Source organism: Dicentrarchus labrax, unplaced genomic scaffold (genome assembly GCF_905237075.1).
Source record: "Dicentrarchus labrax unplaced genomic scaffold, dlabrax2021, whole genome shotgun sequence".
NCBI lineage: Eukaryota > Metazoa > Chordata > Actinopteri > Moronidae > Dicentrarchus > Dicentrarchus labrax.
Genome location: NW_026136706.1, coordinates 23,119,239 through 23,141,800, shown reverse-complemented (window position 1 = coordinate 23,141,800; position 22,562 = coordinate 23,119,239). Strand labels below are relative to the sequence as shown.

Here is a 22,562-nt window from a genome sequence, read left to right as displayed (position 1 = left end):
TATATAATACATTTTTTACAGCAGTGATTTGATTTAGAAAAATAAAAATAATTTACCTCACTCTTCATCTCCTCAACTTTCTGACAGTGAAGCATATAGAGATCTTCATAGCTGCCAACATAGTGGCCCTTCACCTCATTGTCATACTTCTCTTTGTAATGTATCTAAAAGAATACATGGAAAAGGTATGCATTTAAAAAAAACAAAATCAATGATATTGGTTGTGATAAAAGGAAGTATTTTAACCAATGGATTATTCATACATCAGTGAACTGTTTAAGTACGGAGTCCATCTGAAACTTGGGCGTGTCACAATAGTTGATGCTGGAACCTCTGGATTTCTCATAGCTGGCCTTATACACTTTCTGCAAATAGAAAAAGATTATAGAAATGATGATCAGTAACTCAAATAAGCAAAACAGGATGTCACACTCACTGGCTAACTGCAAACAACGTGTCAGTGTGGCATTTGACTTAATTTAATTAAGTCTTTTTGGGCATCAACCAACTCACTGTATGTTTGGTTTTTATTTAGCATCACTAATATGACAAACAACTTAGAGGAGCTCCATGTCAGACAGTTTAAGTAACACCTACAACAACCTCAATCATTTTAGCAGTCACCTTGTTTTTTAGTTAGCAGTCTAAGAAGAGTGATTGTCAAATTCATACCAGCAACATATCTCTCCACACAGGAAACAGACATGAAGACCAGTAATGTCAGATTGTTATAGCACGATTGTACTACTTTCTAAAGATTTTATAATTAGTTTTTCCCAAAATAACCTCTAGAATTTTTCATAAAACCAGCTGTGATTCAAAGTTTTTCACTATGTAGGGTTTCTTCAGACACCTACATCACTGAGGATGGTGCCAGCATATCTGAGCTGTCGGAGGAGAGGATTCTCTGTGGCGGGGAGCGTGTTGTAGTCAGACTGCGCTTTCCTCTTCTCATATTCCTTCTTGTATTGGACCTGCAAACCAGAAACAAGAGGAATAAGCGTGAGTAAGAAGAAAACAAAATGTGTTGATCAGGTTTATTCACAAGGTTGATACACTGACTCATAAAACATAACGCTGGTTTAAGTCAGTCATGGTGAAACAACACGTGTGTCTTTATCGTCTCCTAAGATGACGCATGTTTGCATTGTGTGTGTGAATGTGTGGGAAGCTATGAGGTGTACAGTAACTGAAAAAGCCTCTTCACATAATCAGACCTGTTGTTACTGGGGAATAGTGAAACTACACACACAGTTTGTGTAGTGAGATTGAACCGAATGTAGATCTCTCAGTCATGCAGTGCATGTGTGGGCACAAAAGAGTGTGATCCCTGCGTCAGAGTGGACTCAGTGTGTTGACTCACACTAACGCTCTGAGACACGGGTCAACTCTCAGTCGTGTCTTCCACATGAGATAGGGCCTATAAAAATACTCTGATACCTTTGTGTGTGTTTTTGTGTGTACTTACCTCACTAGCAGCAATACGAGCCTTCTTGTTTGCGTCATAAACGGGCGTGTCTGTTTGCATGAAATAAATTTGGTCTTTTATATCCTCATAATGTTGCGTGTATTTTCTCTGAAAAGAGAGGAGGTCAACTGTTAGTTACAGAAAAATGACAAACCAATAACATTGTGAAAATACTGCCCCTTATCTAGCAATAAGCTCTTACGTTGCTGAAGTTGTCCATCGCCATCCTTGCAATGGCAACGTCGAAGTACGGCGTCTCGCACCATTGACCCTTCACATTTTTATTGTAATCTTCCTTGTACTTAAGCTGTGGAAAAACAAATAACAATCAACATTAGAAGATAGAGGAACGTATTAGATAGCTTCATATGTTTGATAAAGCACATTGGGAATGAGTGGAATCCCTGTCATTTCAACCTATTGTTGTCCTCGCCCTTCTAGCTTAGTATGGCCAGTAATATCAGAGAGCAGGTGGCCAGTTATTCCTAGCAGCAGCTTAGGGTTGGTTGGTATCTCTGGGTCCTGTTTCCATGTAGGTGCACGGGGCAAAATATTCAAGTTTGAGCCTCTAAACTTATCCTGAGAAGCAATTATTTGTTTATTATTTTCCTGTCAACTGTGTTAAGAGAAAACGGCTACTAATAAACTCCAAACATTCCAAAGACAATGTATGACCATGGATATGTTTCGATCCATCACCATTTCCAAGTGCACTGTGTGGGAACCACACATTTACAGCCAAAAAGTGTGCTGCCACACCCATGGCCCATGGTATGTTATACTGTGTTTTGCACTATTATTAATGAAAGACTAGTGTATGAAAACCCTATACACAGTATTTCTATTTTTTACACCTTATGCTGAATATTTTCTAAGGAATTACTGGAAGCAGGATAAAGAAAACAGGCCATTTTCTCACTTTGTCTTGCTCTATTCTTTTGTGTTTCTTATATTTGTTTTACAAATAAATATTTGCATAATTAATAACAATAATAATAATAATAATAATTGTTCTGCTTACATCACTGCGCTGATGGGCCACTCTCCTAGCCAGCTCCACTTCAGGAGGATCAGCCAAGGAGGTGTACTTGGCCTTGCGCTCATCATGACCCTTCTTGTAGTGAACCTGTGGGGGGGCACACAGAGGAGCAGTTGAAACTGACGTGGGTGATTCTTCAACATCAATAGCTAACCTTAGAGCACAGTTGTCCTCAGACAGATGGTATCTGCATTGATTGGTGACTTGCCCACATCAGCAGAAAAGGTAACATGCAATTGTGTTCAAAAAGAAAAGAGGGGCACAAATGACTGTTTTAATTGCCTGCAATGTGAGTGTAAATTGCTACATATGATACATCTGCCTCAGCACAAACAAATGGACCTTAAAACAAAAAAAATATATATAAAGGCAGAGAAAATGTTCCTGTGTGAAGGATGCTGAATAGCAATCTGCCAGCAAAGTCAGTGAGAAATCAGCTTAGGTGATTCTTTTTTTAAAGAGCACTCTCATGACCATCTTAGAGCAATCAAATGAAGTTGCCATTTGTTTTGAAGTCACAGCTTACCTTATTCATTGTTTTATCAGCACAATGATAAAATCACTGGGGTGATGTGGATAAAGTCCTATAGTGTGTGGTATAACATATGTATTGGAGATTCAATTAAAGAGATAAATACTGTAAAAATTATATCTAATCAAATTGCCTCTTTTTTCCAGACAAATATTATGTCACAATACTGCCCTTTTTAACCCTAAAAATATTTAAACCACACATAGGTCCCAAATCTGAATGTTACACAGCATGTATTTTCATTTACTCCAGTTGAAAACTTACATCACTGAGGACTTCCTGAGCCTTGGCCACCCTGCGTAGCTCCGGGCTGTCACTGTAAGGGTAGTACATGGTCTTCTCTTCATCCCAGGCCTCAGTGTAAAGTTTCTGAACAAGGTGGAAAGTCATGAATTACTCCATGCATACCAAAGTTTTATAAAGACATTTTTGTTATATCAAATCATACTGTCTGATGTTTTTCTAAAGTCAGCAAAAATCTTTTTTTGGACATAATAAACACAGTGCTTGAATGCCACATTTTGTTTACTTTGCTGTAGTTAGCAGCGTTCTTCACAGCAAGGACCAGCTCAGGAGCATCAGGAGGCAGCAGGTACCTGTCCTTAGTCTCATCCCACTTCTGCCTGTACAGAACCTATATAGATAGATAGAGATAAGCAACAGCATGCCATTGGTGTTAAACACTCAAATAATATTTTTTCAAATCTCAGTATATTGTTATAAGTTCAGGTGACTCACCTTGCTCATTAGCTCAGATACACGCTTGACATGGAGGACATCTTTGGCCTCCCCATCATACAGGCTTGTTGTCCGAACCTTATTTCCCTCCATGCGGTATTTGACCTGATGATGATACGTGTGATTTATTATTATACATGACTAGAGCAAGTTCAAATCAAGTTTGAGGAGCTGAGTTCTCTTTTAATCTTAATCTTTATCTCTTTAATTTACCCAAAGAGAAAATCACAATGAATTTGTTCAGGAACCCGCTCCATATTTATACTGTCATACTCTGGCCACAGCATCATTTGATTGAACATAATTTGGGGGAAAATATCACCACAGTTTTCAGTATTACCTCGCTAAGCTGCTCCTGGGCCTTCCGGATACGAATCATTTCAGGGGTATCAGTGACGATGGCAGGAGGATTTCCCCTGGAAATGTCATATGCTTGCCGGTACTTGTTCTGTCAAGAAGTACAATACTCATCATATACGCTGCAATGAAAATCACTGAAAATAGAATTCTTTAAAACGAAGCAGACAAATTAGAGAGTATTTATTTTGAACCCAAACTTGTTGCTTACATGGCTGAACTGCTCCAGCATCTTCTGGCTGTGGGCCAGGTATGGAGTCATGAACTTGGAAGTATCCACCTTGACCTTCTTCCTGACCTTCCTGGTCGGCAAGCCAGTCTGGAGGAGGACAGAGGGAAATACAGTCAACTATCCAACTGACAAAAGGGCCTAGCAAAACTACATTCACTTACAACAGGGGTGTCATCAAAGACAAGCAGGACAGTTTAACAAAATAAATGATCTAGGTATTTTGCAGCTATAATGCAATTCTGTGGATTAAATAATCTGATCGTGTCATGGCGAAGAGAAAACTTGATATTAATGAGTGTGAGGTTGCAGTATTGCTCTAACTTCAATGATGACGATTGAAGTGATTCAAGTCAAGACTTTAGGGGATAATCAGTAAAATATTCTACATGTAATACTACATAGTAGTTAAGATAATGGCATGATTATGTACTGAGATAATACAGGATGAAGGGTGACAGGAAGGACAAACAAAACCAACATAAGTAACACCAAGAGCATGTATGAGCATCTTGCGCTGCATGCAATTCAAGGCTCAGCAACATGTATACATGAGGGTTACAGTATCTCATCTTTTGGGAAGTAAAGCCACAGGGAACTAAACTGAAAGAAGCAATTAACTAAATTATTAAAAAGTATCAAAAAGCAGCCATTTCTTTTTCACATTAAAATGCAAAATTGGCAAAAAAAAAAATAAATAAATAAATAAAAGTACTATTAGAAAATTGTTGAAAAAGAGTTTAATGTTCATGCATTATTAGCACAGTTGCTAACTTTAAAGGCTTTTAACATAAAACCCTGCCAAGACCAAAGACGCTCTGCCTTCAATGAAACCAGACAGCAGTATGGCATGCAGACGGGGGGGTGCACCATTGTCAAGACAAGGGAGGGTTATCCTGTACTGATTGACAGACTGTTGTCCTTTGGGAGGAGGTGCTTTACCTGAAAGACCTGAGTCTTTTGCTCACTGACAGTCGTCGTTGTAATCTGCTCAACATATTACAAATATAGGACACACTCTGGGGTTTTAAAACTGCCAGAACAAGTTATGGGAGAAACAGCACAATCATTTTCTTGGATTGAGGGTGATTTTTCCACAGCTCTGGTCTTCATCAATTACTGCCATTGACACGCAAATAGGAAATCACTCTACGCTGCATCACATTAGTAGCTGTTCTGTCAAATGCCCTCAAACATCTCATCAACCTCATAAAAGCGGCAAGTGATGCCATCAGGGATCTTTGTCCTAACCTGTAATAAACGGATTCCTCTGTGTCACTGAAAGAGAGGGAAAATCCTCAGAGGTGAATATGCTGTAATTGTGACTGCAGTCTAATTAAGCCTGTATTCTACAGAGGAAAGATATGCATTTATATCCTCTGTGTTATGTGAGCCTGACCGCTCTCTCTTTGACCAAGTCTATAAACACCAGGCACTCACATGACAATAATTCTATTCTTGTTGTTTTAATTCAGAGACCATTGTTCCTGTTATTAGTTGCCACAGCACACAGCCGTACACAAACTGTTTATACAGCTTTATAATCTCCATGTCTGTTCACACACGACTCTCCTGGGATTTAAGAACTGGTTCACTCAAATGACAGGAAAACTAATTTTCTCACTTACCTCTGGTAATATCTAGTTATGCAGACAGTTTTTTGTAAAGCACTTTGAGACTAATTTGTCTCTACGTTTTCTGTCTTCATGGAGTTTCAATTGTGGCGCTCACAGCATTGAAGAATGGCATTTTAAAAATTCAACAGTGACTTGTAACAATGTCCTTGTTACTCAACAGAACAGTGTAAACTATTTTCTTAGGAACTATTTTCTTCAGAAGAAGTAGTCCCCTATGAAAACTGTTGACAGTATTATCCAGACTAACAATAATGCTATTTCTGGAAAGAGATGTTGCTGTTGAATTTTTTTAATGAGGCAACGCTGTGAGCACCACAAATCAAATTCCATTCACTTCCATTGTATTAGAGTGGAGTCACAAATCACAGAGATAAATATCCCAAAATCGGGGCTAATAAACAAAAGTTTCTGCATGGTTACAAACCCTTTTAAGTGAGTGGTAATTTGGGATAAACCGTGTAGGTAAGGGGAAAACCTTACTTCCCAATCAAGCACCTCAGAGTACAGTAACTGACAGTATTCCCACACATAGCATACTGTTCCATGAATAGCATGTCTAACTTACATCTTGGCTGAATTACACTCCCCTATACTTAGGAACTATTACAGTGAAACATTTAAAGTCACGTAAGGTTGACTACTTTCAGACAGGACAGCTTCGGAGGCTAACCAATCATCCTTCAAATCTACTAGAAATCTAGAAAGAACCAGAGCTGAGAGAAAGAACATCTCAATCATTTTTATCAACATTTGTAAGAGGCTTCGATATCTGAATCGATCAGACAGGAGAGAACCATAGGTGTAGATGAAACACTCAACCGCTGTATGACACATCCCTACAAAGCAATGCAAAACAACCTGCTCTACCACCATGCATTTTTTCCATGTGTTCACCTGTCCTAAGCAAATTTCTAGCACAGTGACGTTAACACGCTCCAGGCTATCAGAGTGATTTACAGCACGGGGGCTCGTCTCATTTGCCCCCTCCCCTTCCTTCTCTCTCGCGTTCTCTCCCTTTACTTCTCTCTCCACTCCATCTCTCTGCCAATGTGCCGTAGATGTCCACTTCTAAATTTGTCTGAATGCCAGACAGAGAACTCTACACTCCACCCCCTTAATGACCTAAGGACCTATGTCATGTTTTTAGTTAATATGAAAAAAATATGCTCAGGATTTATGAAATACAGATAAAACTTCTACATAGCTGTATTGTGTATTTTCAATTATAACAGCACTATGTTTCTCCCCATTCTGTAGATTAAATAAGAAGCCATCTTACCATTTACTTAAAACAATGCAAATTTTCTCCAGTGTAGATGAAAGTGCTCGTGAAATCAGAGTGTATTGAGTATGTGGGTATCCATCTGTTCCGCCTCCCAGATGATTTACATCTTTGCAGTAAAGATTGCAAATCTATTTGAAACAACTGATATGTTATATGGGAGCTAAATTATAACTAATTGCTTGGTATGTTTACGTAACAATCATTCAGACTCCCCTATAAGATATCAGCAATATTGAGTATGAACAAATACAAGGCTAACTTTAATCCTATTTCACCAGGAAATATCGGATTAACCTGTTAGCCTTCTGTTTTCACTCTTCCATTGGACACTGACACAGAGACCTTCGCCAACACAACAATTCATACACATAATGAACTCTAAATGCAGCATGGAAACATCCTGAAATGTGTTTGTTTGTTTGTTTATTAGGATCCCAAATAGCACCAGCACAAGCATTGGCTATCATCTTGGTTTAATCACATAATCTGGACACAAATGTGACTGGAGCCTGCTGATGAACATCAAATTAGGAACTTCAACAGGTCATTTGAAACAAAAGACAAAATGATAAGGTCAGAAACCAGCACCCCCCAAACTGTATGTAATCCAATCTTCATCTATGCTATACAGGAAGGATGCTATTATAATCTGGGTACCATTACAGCACTGCAAAACATGTTCATTGATATTAGATATGTTTGAGATAACTGACGACATGCTACAAAAATACAATTAAAAGAATACTGTAAAGTCATCTGCAGGAATCTGTGGAAATAAATGACTTTATCTTGTGCATCTGACAATGTAATGTTTACGTCATTAGACTCAATTTATAAAGTTGTGTGGCTGTCTGCCATAAGGCAAGGCCTCTGGTAAAGGCATCCGCACCTTCATAGGACAACAGAAAATGTCCCAGTAAAATATTCTATCTACAGTTTGAAATAGTTTTGATTTATAGTTGGTTGTTAAAGAGTAATCCAGGACTTAAAACCCATCAGAAGGTGTCCGTCTGAAACAGGATCCCAAAGCAGACATGGATGACTGGTTCCATGAACTGCTGACTGGAGGGGGTCACTAACTTAACTATTCATAGGGCCTGCCACTGGACCTGCAGATCCCTGTAGATAATCTCAATCTACTCAATCAAATGAAATCATATCTCAGGTTTTAATAATATTTAGGCTAAAAACAACAAAAACTAATTAAGTATAGTAATTAAAGTAAAGGAAAAACAGTCTTGCATTTTAAGATTTATGTACATAGCCCAGTAAAAAGATGTGCACTTACCTCTTCTATTATCTCCTCCTCCTCCTCCTCCTCCTCCTCAAATTCCTCATATTCCTCCACAATTTCCGTCATTATGGGACGGTTTTAGAAGCTCTACACAAAAAGAAGGGGCATTCATTATTCAAACTCTGAATGAACAAGGATTGGCCTCATAAGCTGAAGATCATATTTTATGGGGAAGCACATAACATAAAGGTGTAGCAGAGTTAACTTAAATGTTTTATCAGTAGCACAAAATCACAATTTCAAAGAGCATATACTGGGGCTTAGACAAGAGACCAAAGGACAACTGCACCATTTTAGGATGCTGCCAGCCGTCCCCTGTTGAACCCAATTACCCTTTTCAAAATGTGGAATAATAAACAGCAAAGACATTCTAGACAAATATATGACCAACATAACAATTTTCAACCAATGAGCATGCCATACCAGCAAAAGATTTCCGCAGTATTTCCTGACAGTAAGGAAGCCTCACTTGCCATCCACTAGGGTCTCAAACTGATAGTCCAACTTTGTGATTTGCCCCAAGCCTAAACAAAGTAATAAAAATGTGTGAAACACCTCAAAAACTGTGCAACAAATGTAAATCAGTAATTACACGGGGAGAATGGCAGATTAGGAAGGTGAGACACTGGATTATAACAGGCCTCTCTGCCTTTGAATGTGTGACAGCCACCCCTCCTCCCTCACTTGCCACAACACAGCTCAAAGAACGGTGCCTCCTTGCTGAAGGTTGGCGACAGCTGCCCAACAGTGCTTCAGCTATTTGACATGTAAGCTAATGCCACAGCCTGATTGGTTGACTCTGTTTAGCAAACGGAGATGCAATGCCTTCTGAGGCTGCAGGTTAAATATAGGATGGCATACTAACTACCTTTTTTTAGCACTTGATTTGACTTCTCTTTGAATCAAAATATAATTTTCCCTGTAAAACATGAGAAATAGGTAGAACAGCTAAGGAAGAAGGACAAAATAGCCAGACAGGTGCTGAGCTTTTGGAAAGAAGACAAGATGGCCAGACTGCTGCCGAACTTTCAGATACATCCAAAGGCAGGCCTGGTCTGAGCTTGCTCGAGTCTTGCAGTTCTGGATTGTTTGGTTACTCCTTCAATGTGCAGCAGAGCCTTCACACTCCTTATTCCTCAATCAGCTGTCCTCCTGGATCCAGATGGCAGCACAGGATGGAAATGATGGAAATGATGGAAGTCCGAGCAGATGGAAAGCCATGCAGGGTGGAGTAAATGTGGATATTTGTGCTTTTTCTCCCTTTCTTTGCTTACCAGTTATATTAAAGTTTAATGGTCTCCCAAGCCGCCAAAGCCTTCCCAGCTTCCCTCCAGAGAAACGCTGGTAGACAGCACACAGCTGCGGTTTCTACCCAGGTTATCATGTGGCCGGCACAGCCAATCACAGGCCAGTACTCTCAGGTTTCAAAATCTAAATATACCTAAGTGATCCTTTCAGAAAAGAGCACCTGTTGAGGCTAATGCATCAGCGGTACAGTTATGAGGAAGGCAGTGGGGCACGGGAGGTGGCGGGGGTCTCAAGAAAACAAGAGTAAACCCCAACTACAACAGTATCAATCTGTGTGAATAGGTGTGTGTTGGTTGTGATGTTGACAAATGCAGCTGTTTAAATTTATAAATGTTTGGAAACAGGTCTGACCATGGGTAAGGATATGAGGAGAAGGGTAGCTGAAGGCATGGGAGGGCTGAGTGCCAGATATGTTGAGGTCATCTGTTAGCTGACCCTGAGCTGGCTAGGTCCTGTCAAAAATCAGGTCAATATCAAACAAAGGACCTGTGAGACAGAAAATAAGAAATAAGAAACAAGTACATTCCCTGATAAACATAAGCCACAAATGAATAGCTAGTAGTATTTCAAATGTACCTGTATCTGAAAAAAAATAAGTCTAAATAAAATCACTGATGCCCACAGGATTAAGGACAAAGCCTGTAAAAGAATAATGAGTCACCCTGGGCAAGTCTTGACATTTGCTTTGGAATGAAGATTGAGGACATCTGACATGATACATTTTACACCACTGAGGACAGAATACTGCTGTGCTGTACGTATACAATTCAACCTTGTACGTTAACAAACCCATAAAACAATATGACAGCTCTCAATGCAGTTTATACTTCATGTTATAAAAAGACTAGAGAAACTCCACTCAACCTCTCACATCATCATTGGCTGATACCCGGGTCAAAAAAAGTGCATTTTATACATTTTCAAAGTGGTAGAGCAGACAGCATCTAAGCATTACATGATCCAAGTTCATAAGAAGTATTTAAGGATTTAAAAATACATCAAGAACTATTTCTAGATAGCACCATACAGTTGAGGTCCAGTGGCAGCTATGGTTTAATTTAACAGCAATCTATCTATGAACAAAATCAAGAGGCAAATGGCTTATACTCTGAACATGTAGATATGTAAATGTAAATACACCATATGTACATTTCATCTCTTCAAGTGATGTGCCTCTATCTCTCTGGTATGTAATATCTTTGCTCTCACTCTTTGTGCCAGGAGCAGGGTGCTACCGAGGGACCAAGACGGACAGCAGCAGCTGAATGTCTCTCTCTCTCTCCCCCTCTGGAGAGTGGTAATGGCCCTCCATTCTGTGAGTCTGAATGGCTGCTTGGTCCTCATTCGCAACATCATTGCAGCTTAGATCTCATCTAATCTACAAAACTGAAGAAGTAGTTGTGTTTTAAAAGGTGAGTCAACCAAATTGTACTCGTGTTTCCACCATATATCAAGACAGGAAAAGCATTCAGTGCCTGAAATTAAGGTTTCAGTTTTGAGTTATCTGTCTTGGAGATTTCAGCCAAATATAATGGGAGAGTATGATGATTTGTTTGTGACTGCAACATGTTCTTCCACAGACAATGCCCTGGTTACTGTGGATTTTCCAGACCTCACTGTCAACTGTTTTCACTGGAACTGCTTTCTAAATATTCCCTTTCATTAGGTCCCTTTGGTGGTTTGTTAGGTAGATTTGCCTGAGTAAGAGAGAATGTTTCTGGAAAGAGATGTTGCACTTTAAAAAAAAGCCACAAATGCAATGTAATTACCTCTATTGTATTGAAGAATATCTCAAGCCTAGGAATATAATTTTAGAACTATTTACATAACTAGATACCACTGATTGAATTGATAAATGACGGTTGATACATTAAAAAAAACATTTTGTTGAGTTTATGATAGCAGGAAAGGATTTTTTAGGCTATGGAGACATTTGGTGGATTACATTTCAAGTTCAGACAAGGTATCATAGGCTTTAATGATTCTAGCAGTCAAAAGCATCATGAAGCCCCCTCTCTGGGTGCCAAGGACACCCGGGGAGGGGGCTTCATGATGCTTAGTCACTGGAAAAAATGAGTGATGACCAGTGAGACCAGAACACAACAGCTGCAGGATAGACAACCACAACATAAACACTGCCAACTGTCCACCGACACCTAGGAAAGAAACAATGAATTCAAGTGAGGTAAGAGGCCTAAAATGACACCAATTACACAGTCACAGAATGACTTCCAAGAACAGGATCGGTTGATGTTACAATCAGGCAGAATTCCAGATCAACACAAACATCTGCACTGACCTTTCTAGCTCTATAACAAGCAAGTGATTTCTTCGCTTCATTAATGCTGGTAAGTAAGAGCTGGACTGATTGAGTAATAAAATAACCCTTATCATCACTTTGGGATTTGGACAGAAATGCTAAATAGTCTATCATTACACAAACCTTCATTGTTGGTTAGATTCATTAGACCTGTGGAAACAGTATGTCGATCAAAGATCTCAAGTCTGCGGTCACATCCTCTGGGTGATTATAGTGTCTGACACCATCACTGACACATTACTCAAAATAAACTGAGGCCACACAGGTCTTCTGTCCTGCACTGTAGATTGGTGGTAAATGGATGCAACACGTACAGTATTTTAATGAATTATTATAAACATAAAACTTACTGTATGTCAGTTATTAGCATTTTGTTGATGTGGTACTATTTGGGTTCGACTTACCTGGCACAACACCTGACATGTTTGCCTAAACTGAAACACAAATAAATTTGACTGATAGCTGTTCACAGATGTGTGCAAATCACAGCAGTTAAATATGAAGCAGTTCACTATTGTGTGAGCTTCAGGAACAATGACATAACAGACATCGGTTCAAACATGTATATCAATGAATGCAGAATCAGTTTCAAATAGAAAAAGGAAAGAATAACCAAAAATGACAAACTACTTTTAACACAAGATCCTCTTACTGGAAATGTTCTGGCGCTTTCAGATGTAATTTGTGGTATTTTACTCATTAGCAGGTGGAGTTGCATGATCGGCAACTAACGAATATTGTCATCATCAATTAATCTATCCTTTTCTCAATTAATCAATAAGTTGTTCCCCAAAGCTCAAGGTGACCCAAAGATATTCAGTTTACTGTCAGGTGAGAACATTGAAATGTTTTCTTAAAAAGGATGTAAAAAGATTAATTGAATCAATAGTTGGCAATTAATCAGCTAATCAACTAATCTTTGCAGCTCTACTTCACGCAGTAAGATTTTACTATAATATTAATTTCTCCATTAAAATCTCCACATTTGTCAGTAAGTTCCATTGTTGAATTTAAGAGTGAAGCATAGAGTAAAATCAAAAAAAAAAATCAAAACCATGAGCTAAAACTTTACATTACACAGATTGAATTATGTAGGAGTAGGTTTAAAGCCATTAATGGGCCAGTTGTTACATACAAAAAAAACCCGGAAGAAATTATAATGAAAGGATAATAATACCAGGCCATGTGAGAAAATGTGTCATAGTATTTTTGTGGCTTCAAATGACACATTTAAACATAATGGTATGGCTGTTTGCTGACTTTGTAAAAAGCAACTTCCTCACACCAACATTCCTACGACAACAGTTTAACTAAGTGAGGCAGCTGAGTCACAATAAATAAGTTGAACGGCTTTGGTTTGTAGTAGTTCAAATTAATTTGAACTGGATTCTTTGAAAATGCAGTCCTTACTATTCGGCTGTTTTCTTCTTCTCCTAACCACTCAATGCTCACATTTTGGACCTGGTCTCTTCTTTTCTCTCTGAATCCCTCTGCTGTCTTACACTCTGGTTCTCTCTTCTCTATTCTTGTGGCATGAACTATGAGCTCATGTGACACACTCTGCCCCCTAAAGGACTAAAAAAAGAATAACTGAAGTTACAAACACAAAACTTAGTATAGCTCAACAGTATCCCTAGAGAAAGGTAAATTGTGCAGAAGAAAAGAGCAATATTGTAAATCACCTGAAAGAAATACTCATTCATGACAATTCAATTCACCTGAAACAGATAAAAACACTTTATTTCACTGATTATTCATAGAGACTGAAAAGGAAGAGGGCATATTGTGATTTTACCCTCATTTCTGCATGTTTCAGTCCCCATCAACCATCATCGCTTCAACATTCTGCTGCAGGCACCACGTTAAAAGAAAATACTGGACTGTACACACAGGGGGGCAATAAAAACCGCCACAGCCAGTCCGGCAATACTGCAAGGCCACTGTGGGCTAGACTCACACACAGCTGAAGAATAAGTCTATGTACCATTCCAACTCAGACACTTTGCTGACCTCTGTGTTTTGCTGAAAGGAAAACCGTGCAGAAATTTCAGTTTAAATAATTTCAGTCTCTTTTGTTGTCCAATGTCCTTCTGAAAAGGTCACGTTTGTTTGTTCTGAGTTCAGACGTCTTTTGTAAAATAAATTATCACAGAAGATAATATAAGGTCCTGGCAGCGGTCTGCCCACGTCAGCATCACAGGAAAGAGGAGAGGGCCATCCATCAACCGACCTCATGCCCATCCTCATTTCAAGCTTGTGTTTGGAGGCAGAAAAAACAAAGAGCAAGGGTGCACTCTTGATCAAAGTCAAAGGTCATCATCTCACACGCAGCCGTGACATCATCCACTCAAGACCCTGGCACAACCTGGAGGAGAAAAGACATTTGGGAGGGTTGTACAGGATTGGGGATGTGGAAGAGAGAGGGATAGAAATGCAGATAGACAGGCATTAAGATAAAAAGCTCTGTATGTATACTGTATAACACTTTTCTTACATAAAAGCACAATGGTGTGAGTAAGAATAAAAAATAAATGCAGTTCTCACCCCTCCCCAGTGAGGGCGCAGCAGGCCTGGATGTGCCACTGGTGGTCTTTGACAGAGGTAAGCTGGAGGCTCTGGGAGATCTCAGCCACAGACATGCAACCTTTCACATCTTGCTTGTTGGCAAAGATCAACAGCCCTGCTTTTCTTAAATCCTGGAGGGCAGATAAGAGACATCAAGAGAGGAGACTGTAAAGAAATATAGACTCTTCCATTGGCACACATTATGTAAACGTGGTACACAAAATCCCATTAACATTACATGGAAAATTACTTTGATTGCTTTGACACAAAAACACAAGGTATATTCACATACATAATTCTAGTTATAGATGAAAAATCTGCACTCTGCATTAACTAATGCGTTAGTGTTAACTAATCATAATTCAGACTAAAGACCTGTTTAAAAACAAATTATAAGTGCTATATAAATAAAGTTGAGAGTTGAGTTTTACTCCCATGTTTGAACACATTAAAAAATCTGTATCAGATAACAATCTCAGATGTACTTTTTAATGGTTTTAATCATTGTTCTATAATATGACGGGCTCTGATTTTAACTGCTGCAATGGTGGGTCATATAAAGTTGCACAGGATTTTAGCATTATTTGCATCTGCTGGGGTTTTCTGTTTGTTTTAATGCAAACTGGCAGTGCTTTGCATACTATATTTTATAATATTTATTTATCATTTTTGAGAGACTTCTTGTTCTTCTTCAAACTTCTTGTTTGCTGTGCTAAATGCTAACTGATATATAATCGAATGTGGCCTTTTTTGTAGTAATGGTTTTAACTTCAGTTTAATATAGTTCAGTTAAAGTCATTTTCCATTAGGTATTGACATTACATGATATTTGTCTACCCTCCAGGACCTCCAACATGATTGACTGGTGTCTGGCAAATAAACCAAATATATGCTAAAAAATGACCTTTTTTCATGATACTCACTTCATGTGCTAGCATTCTGTAGAGTTCATCTTTGGTCACGGAGATCCTTTCTCTGTCTGTGCTGTCGACCACCACAATGACAAACTACTCAGAAAAGATGGAGAGAAATAATGGGCTGTTAATAAAAAAATACTGCATCTCAGTCAGACTGGAATACATTATAATGGGAAGTTCAGTCATTTTCAGCAGACATTCAAGTATTTAGAAATAATTGTGTAACAGACCTATAGTGGCAATTTATTTGTGATGGAAGTGAAAAAGAATTTAAAAAGTCTGATAATAAACACAAAAATCTTGATGCAGATCCCTTTTTTAAGGTTGCTTTGATTGGTCCACCACCAACAGTTATCGGCCGATATTCACTTGAATAGTTTGACTGGCAATCTCTATAAACTCCAATTACAAAAGCCAAACAGATGATGCATTCACTTTATTCCACAGGAAAGTTAAATTAAAGTTAAACATTTTATAAATCAACTCAATGGTAAATGGACTGTACCTGTATAGGACCTTTCTAATCTTCCGAGTGCTTTTACACTACAGCCACATGCGCCCTTAAACACACATTCACACGAACATCGAAAAGAAACTCACTCATTCACCTGGGAGCAATTTGGGGTTCAGTATCTTGCTCAAGGATACTTTAACATGTGGTGGGAGGAGCTGGAGATTGAACCAACAACCTTCCGTGGGCGACCTGCTCTACCTCGGACAACACCCGCCACATAGTGGCACTGTTTTAAAACTACCAAATCAAACCTATGTTGGCATTTCTGTACTGTAATTTCTCATTACTTTTTGGCCAACATAAAAACAAGAATTATGATATATCTGTAAAAGGGCTGCCCCCTAATAGTTGACTTAACCGTTAGTTGCTGAGAAGAGTCTTAGTTGATGCACTTTTCATTAGTGGGATAGTTAAAGAAAAACAAAAACAGATCAAACTCCACTCAGGAGCTGCGCCTTGTCACCAGGACGAAAGTATCAGGGGATTGTTAAACACTACAAGCGTAGGAGCAAGGGACCCAGCGGGGACGGAATGAGCAACAGAACTGGAGCGGGGCAGGCCAGCGGAGGCCAGCTGACTTACATCCGGCTCGGCGGTTCATGGCGGGTTCAGGCAAGGACAGGAGAGGCATCAAACGATGGAAGAGGAGCGAGTTAGTAGCGAGTTAATTTGTAAGTTACTCTTAACGTTATATTGCAATTTCCCAGCTTGGGATCAATAAAGTATATCTATCTATCTATACATCATCAATTGTATCGATATGTCCGTCCGTATTTGTTTTTGTGAAGTTGGAAGTTATTATTATTATAAGTTACTTGTAAAACTATGATATTTTACTGTGTATAAATAAAACACTAAATCTTCAGTCTCCTTGCTGGTTGTTCAGAGACCTTCAGAATTATGACCGCTTTTTCTGTTATCATTTAACAGGAAGATGTTAAAATACATATATTGTCCAATTTATCAGTCTGGCTTTAATTCAAAACGTTCTACCTATTTCAGTTGGATGCTAAAGGAAGCATGACTGTTATTTGTGATAAACAGTGAGCCAAAATAACCTGCCATTACCTCTGTGTTTGTGTAGTATGTATTCCACGATGACCTAAGGGACTCCTGGCCTCCAATGTCCCACATCAGAAAATGGGTATTGTTGACCACAATCTCCTCCACGTTGCTCCCAATCGTAGGAGAGGTGTGTACCACCTCATTCATTGAACTGTAAAATACAAAATGGAAAAAAACTTTAAGATTGTGGGTGACAAAAAGAACATTCATAACCCTTTTCATGTATTATATATTAAACGGATGGATACAACTGTGACAACATAAAAAGAAGCTTAGTAAAAGTGCTATATTTGGATACTTACAACTGGTAAAGAATTGTGGTCTTGCCAGCATTGTCCAGGCCCACAATAATAACCTTGTGCTCTGAAAGGCAATAAAGACACTTACAATGAATTCACAGAGCTAACAGTGACATCAATATGTGGGCTAAGTGCTGCTCAGACTGACTGATGTATAAGTCTTATGTAAACTCAGCCAAGCAATCTGTTTAAAAGATGTCTTTTCATGTGGAACTGCATTGAGCTAGTCAAACAACAGCCCCTTTTTGTGTTCGGCATTATCCTTCAGTACCAAATTGTGTAGCTTCACGCATCTAGCATAACTGAGACATTGTGGTGCTGTGAACAGTGTACTTTCACAGCTACAGATGAGTTAGTGGGCGGTCTTAAGGAAGCTTGTACAATCAGGCTGAATCCAGCTGCTGCTGTGGAGATGGCATCCATATATTTCTCCCTCTCTGTTCCTCACATACAAAGAGGTTTTACCTATGAGCAAGACTAACAACCTGTGACAACTAGGATGAATTGCTGTCTTGCTGTTCAGCAAAGTGACAAGAGAATAGTAAGATGTCCTATAGTACGCAAGCACAAGGACAGGATAAAGGTGAAGGCATGCTGCTTGTGATAAATCTTTCTTGACATAAAACCCAGCTTCAAGCATCAACAGCACTAAAGGCTCTTTCTACATCTAGAACTTAATTAGGTTGCCATTTTTCTGATCCTGTGACAAGAAGATGGTGTCATTAGTTATGACCAAATGGGTAATCGAGAGAACTAGAGCATGACAGGAAGAGATCAAGCCCACATTCTACCTGCATTGTTCTGATCCTATACAGTATGGCTTATCAGAATGATCTTCAGGTCAATGGAAAAGCCCAGGATCTCACAATCAACACATAAGGGCATGCATACTTGGGATGCATTTGGCCTCCAGCTGATAAGAGCTAACACAGCAATAACTCTAAAACTGACTTTAGGGTATTGTCTAAAATCAATCCAATCAAAATGCAACTGTATAGTTGTTGTTTTAAAAGGCAGGGTAGTAAGCTTGTTTTCTAAGTACACCAATGGAAACTATTTCACTTTGAACTGTAAAAGGTGCTGTCAGTCTGTCCATTATTCTACGCCTTCCTTGTACAGCCTGGAGGTAAAATTCTCTGAAACTGCTTCTGCCAACCAAGTCAGCCAGCTAGAAGGAAGGCCCAAAGTGTGTTGGGAAGCTTGGAACACACAAAGCTATTGCGAAGACAGTCCCATCTGATAATGGCTTTGACCATCCACCTCATAACAATGAAGCACGTTTGATGGAGGTTTTCACCAAACACACAACCTCAGACATCACCTTGAGCCTGAATGATGGGATACCATAACAAGTGACAGCATCAGCCTGTTGACTGAGACTGACTGGTTCTTCAGCTTTACATACTGCTGGGAGGATTTTTCTCACACAGAATTAAAAAATGCAAGAATGAAGAAATTGGCAGCAATTCAGTCCAGCCTTTAACCAGTCGAGTCAGATAAACTGCATACAATGAAATGATTCATAAGATGTGCCCCATAATGTTTCTTCTGTGGATTGGAAATAAAAACAGTGCTGGCTGACAAATATATTTCTTCACTAACTCTACTAACTACCAAACAATTTTACAAAAGCACCACACCTCTCCTGTGTGAAATACACCTTACATCCAGTGAAATTATGGAGCCAAACCCAGTATACAACCCTGCCAAATCTAATGTTCTGCCTGGTAAAACCTGATCTACGTACATTACTATACACAGTCCGGTTACAGCTGAAAAACTAAAACCTCAAAAAAGATAAGGAAGTGGAAGCAGCTGCAAAAAATTACACAAGTGTGTAAGTGTGGGCCTTATCTGTGCAACTCTACCATGTTGAACCTAAACGAAACTAAACAACTGAAGAGACAAGGACTAATGTTATTTCAGCAAAAACATAGCTTTAGCAAACATAACAGACTGCATCCATAGACATAACACACAGCTTCGTAAGCTGTCTTTAGTCCTTGGAGGTCACAAGTCAGCAATTGGAAGAGACTGGGGCAAATAAGTCTTGTCTAGAATAAAAAGGTCATGCAGGTGCCAGCTGCTTGCACACTTTCTAAAGAAACTGTTAAAATGTTTAAAAGGAGCACAGTGGCTGCATTGGTTTCCTTTCACAGTCCAAAGTAGCAACTAATACTGTTTTTTTTTTTTTTTTTTTGGCCTTTTATTGCCTTTATTTGATAGATACAGCTGAAGATAGACAGGAAAGGGGAGTAGAGAGAGGGGGGATGACACGCAGCAAAGGGCCACAGGTTGGATTCGAACCCTGGACTGCTGCAGCAAGGACTCAGCCTAGGTAAATGGGTTGCAAGTTCTACCCACTGAGCTAACCGGCACCCACTAATATTGTTTTGATTGAGATTATTCTGTTTATTATTTTCTGTATTAATTGTTTGGATTAAAAAAATGTCTGAAAATAGGGTAAAATGGCCATCACAACTTTCTAGAGTTCAAGGTGATGTTTCTAAATGCTTGTTTTTAAATTTAATATCGGAAAAAACTGTAACTTCTCACATTTGAGGGGATCAACATAGCAAATCGTGGGTATTTATGGTTGAAAAAATGCTTTACAATGATAATCAATTATCAAAATTTATGCTGATTAACTTAAACTATCAACCATTAAATCACCTGGTTTAAATAAAATGTAATCAAAAGAAACTCTAAACTGCCCATACTGTAAGCGTGAAGGTGTCCATCTATATCTACAGGGTGAATCCCACCCATTGCCCAATGTGTGGGATCGGCTGGGATAGTCTCCAAGGTCACATATCACCCTGAACAGAATAACTATTTTAGAATATATGGATATGCATTTAAATGCTTTAGAACAAGCGTAAGATCATGTGAAAGCAATTAGCAAGTCTGTGTGACCATAATGTTGAATCAGAGTTTTCTACCATTGCCTTAAAGTTACACAAGTAACATTAAGCTGCTGGGAATATGGATAACCACGTTTGTAATCACATGTCCTTCTCCCTGTGAATGAACTTCTGTTGTTGCACTGGGTTGAATCAATCAACAGGGGAGACAAGTGTAGCTGGGGCTAGATCCAGGGGTTACAATAAAAGCCTTACAGACTGAAATATGCCCATCACTATTTCCCCAATTTTCCCAATTACCCTAATGCGGCATTGTCTGTTTTGCCCAACCAACAGCTCAATACCTAAAGACAGTCACTTTAAAAAATGAATCAGACAGAGATAAACAGCAAGTCAGGGTTTATCTCCTGTCGATTGACAAATCAATTATTTGTTTCAGCTCTAATGTTGGGTATGTTAACAGCTAACAAACCTGCTACTTCCCAGAAGTCACTAGTTTACTCCAATTTGGTTCACAGGTGACAGCTGTGTATCCATGCAATCTACTTTGAGTCATAACCAATTAAAACTGAATATTGTAGTTATACGTAGGGATGTCGGCCTACCTGTATTCCTGACATAACACTGATAAGGTGATGTGATTACAATGGCAGTACAAAGTCAATGTGATTCAAGTGATTCATTGATCCTTACTGGCCCGAGTATTCTGCTGATGTGGCTGACTTCAGTGTACTCTGCTTGTGTAGCCATCTTCAGTCACAATACCGGTCAACCGGGCTCAAACATACGCCGGGACTCATGTTACAGAGATTTCGCAATGGCCTACCTGTTTACTGATTCAAGATCGACTTGGTTTCACCTACCCTTCGCTCCAACCCCAGAGAGCATAAATAATCTAACACTAAGTGAATGCAGAGTTGGTACGAGACGACATAACGTTACTTCCCCAGTTAATACAATAATAATAACACTGTCTACGCGGCGTAAGCGTAGTGGTGACACGTATATACAGATAACGTTATTATTAACACTGTGGAAACAAAATAAGACTTAGTTATGAAGGGACATGTGTAGAAAGCTGTTGCCCGGGCTAGTATAAACGGGGCAGACCTGTCTTTCAAAGCGGGCCTTCTCTGACCACCGAGCCCACTTAGCTTCCATGTATTCGACAGTTTCATGATAAATGTCTCGGAGCCACTCTTACCTTGGTGATTAAAAAGCCTCCATAGCTTTGTAAATAGTATTCCCATGGTTGACGATTAGGTTTTCTGGTGCCAGCTTGTGAGAATCCGCTGTACCTTAGCTAGCTAGCGTTGATGCTATTCAGTGCTATCAACTTTAACTAGCTAGCTAGCTAGCAAACTACACAGACGAAGAGCTGTCAAAGCTTTTAAGTACAACCGCCATGATACTTCTATGAAATAATCTCAACTATGTCGCTCCCATAGGATTTAATTGTAGCGTCGTGACGGTTAATGTATTGCCGGAAACAAAACCAAACGTAAACCACTGTGGTTAGCTGGCGGTGTCAGCTGGCTGTTGTGAAGTGCGCTGCGCTAGTTAGCTGTCAATCTTGCGCATGCGTACTAGCTCGGCCCTGTTGGTACAAAATATATTGACTGAAAAGCATTTACAGCGAATAAATAATATATATACTAAATACAGACAAAGAGGGCGTTAATTAATCCGACGATAAGTTTGGAAGAATACCAGATATATTCATATAGATATAGATATTACAGCAATAATAGGAATAATAAAAATTTATCATTTTCACGTAAACTAGATACGGAATATTAGATTATTTGTACATAAAAGTATAATCACCTTATCATCATCTTATCACAAATTATATTGAACGATTATAACTGAATTGAAGGGTCAATTAACCTACAGAAAATATATCAGCACCAATTTTTTCCCCCCAGCAAAACTGGAAGAAATGGGAACATTTTATGAATTTTGTTCTGTTGATCAGAAAATATATCACCTTAGGCTCAGAGAAAATGTGATTTTTCATTATTTTCTGAAATGTTATAAACCAAATTATTGCTTGAATTATCGAGAAAATATATAATAGTTTTTTTTAAAAAATATCAAGACATATGAAGAAATGAGGTCAGGAACAGGT

At 38.9% G+C, this 22,562-nt stretch overlaps 2 protein-coding genes and 1 long non-coding RNA gene across 52 annotated transcripts in view; 1 reads left to right on the top strand and 2 right to left on the bottom strand.

The window, feature by feature from the left end:
• The window catches only part of neb (nebulin), a 62,700-nt gene extending 52,745 nt beyond the window's left edge, over positions 1 to 9,955 (bottom strand). For 48 of the 50 annotated variants that reach the window (XM_051405101.1, XM_051405104.1, XM_051405098.1 and 45 more), the window contains exons 1-15: positions 9,854 to 9,955; positions 9,003 to 9,103; positions 8,574 to 8,666; positions 5,306 to 5,350; positions 4,346 to 4,453; positions 4,118 to 4,225; positions 3,778 to 3,882; positions 3,569 to 3,673; positions 3,304 to 3,408; positions 2,490 to 2,594; positions 1,671 to 1,775; positions 1,469 to 1,576; positions 858 to 974; positions 264 to 365; positions 57 to 164 (exon numbers count right to left, since the gene is read on the bottom strand). In XM_051405101.1, the coding sequence (XP_051261061.1) occupies positions 57 to 164; positions 264 to 365; positions 858 to 974; positions 1,469 to 1,576; positions 1,671 to 1,775; positions 2,490 to 2,594; positions 3,304 to 3,408; positions 3,569 to 3,673; positions 3,778 to 3,882; positions 4,118 to 4,225; positions 4,346 to 4,453; positions 5,306 to 5,350; positions 8,574 to 8,645 (1,293 nt within the window). In that variant the 5' untranslated portion in view covers positions 8,646 to 8,666; positions 9,003 to 9,103; positions 9,854 to 9,955. The remainder of the gene's footprint in view (positions 1 to 56; positions 165 to 263; positions 366 to 857; positions 975 to 1,468; positions 1,577 to 1,670; positions 1,776 to 2,489; positions 2,595 to 3,303; positions 3,409 to 3,568; positions 3,674 to 3,777; positions 3,883 to 4,117; positions 4,226 to 4,345; positions 4,454 to 5,305; positions 5,351 to 8,573; positions 8,667 to 9,002; positions 9,104 to 9,853) is intronic. The other 2 variants (XM_051405102.1, XM_051405099.1) reach the window with 2 other exon arrangements.
• On the top strand, positions 9,116 to 11,196 carry LOC127366234 (uncharacterized). Its single transcript, XR_007885303.1, has 3 exons — positions 9,116 to 9,805; positions 10,512 to 10,641; positions 11,109 to 11,196. It is a non-coding gene; the product is annotated as an uncharacterized LOC127366234 (long non-coding RNA).
• Positions 11,197 to 13,920: 2,724 nt separating this feature from the next.
• On the bottom strand, positions 13,921 to 22,031 carry arl5a (ADP-ribosylation factor-like 5A). Its single transcript, XM_051405157.1, has 6 exons — positions 21,636 to 22,031; positions 17,571 to 17,631; positions 17,272 to 17,419; positions 15,696 to 15,779; positions 14,752 to 14,903; positions 13,921 to 14,572 (listed from the first exon to the last, which is right to left on the bottom strand). The coding sequence occupies exons 1-6, from the start codon at positions 21,679 to 21,681 to the stop codon at positions 14,524 to 14,526; spliced, it is 540 nt and encodes a 179-aa protein (XP_051261117.1). The 5' UTR covers positions 21,682 to 22,031; the 3' UTR covers positions 13,921 to 14,523.
• Positions 22,032 to 22,562: the final 531 nt, after the last annotated feature.

Bases quoted from the DNA above. Each gene is read 5' to 3' on its own strand.
- arl5a (XM_051405157.1), bottom strand. From the start codon at position 21,681: ATGGGAATACTATTTACAAAGCTATGGAGGCTTTTTAATCACCAAG. The intron at 17,632-21,635 runs GTAAGAGTGGCT...ATTGCCTTTCAG, and splicing joins GAGGCTTTTTAATCACCAAG to AGCACAAGGTTATTATTGTG. The intron at 17,420-17,570 runs GTAAGTATCCAA...TGTATTTTACAG, and splicing joins ACCACAATTCTTTACCAGTT to TTCAATGAATGAGGTGGTAC.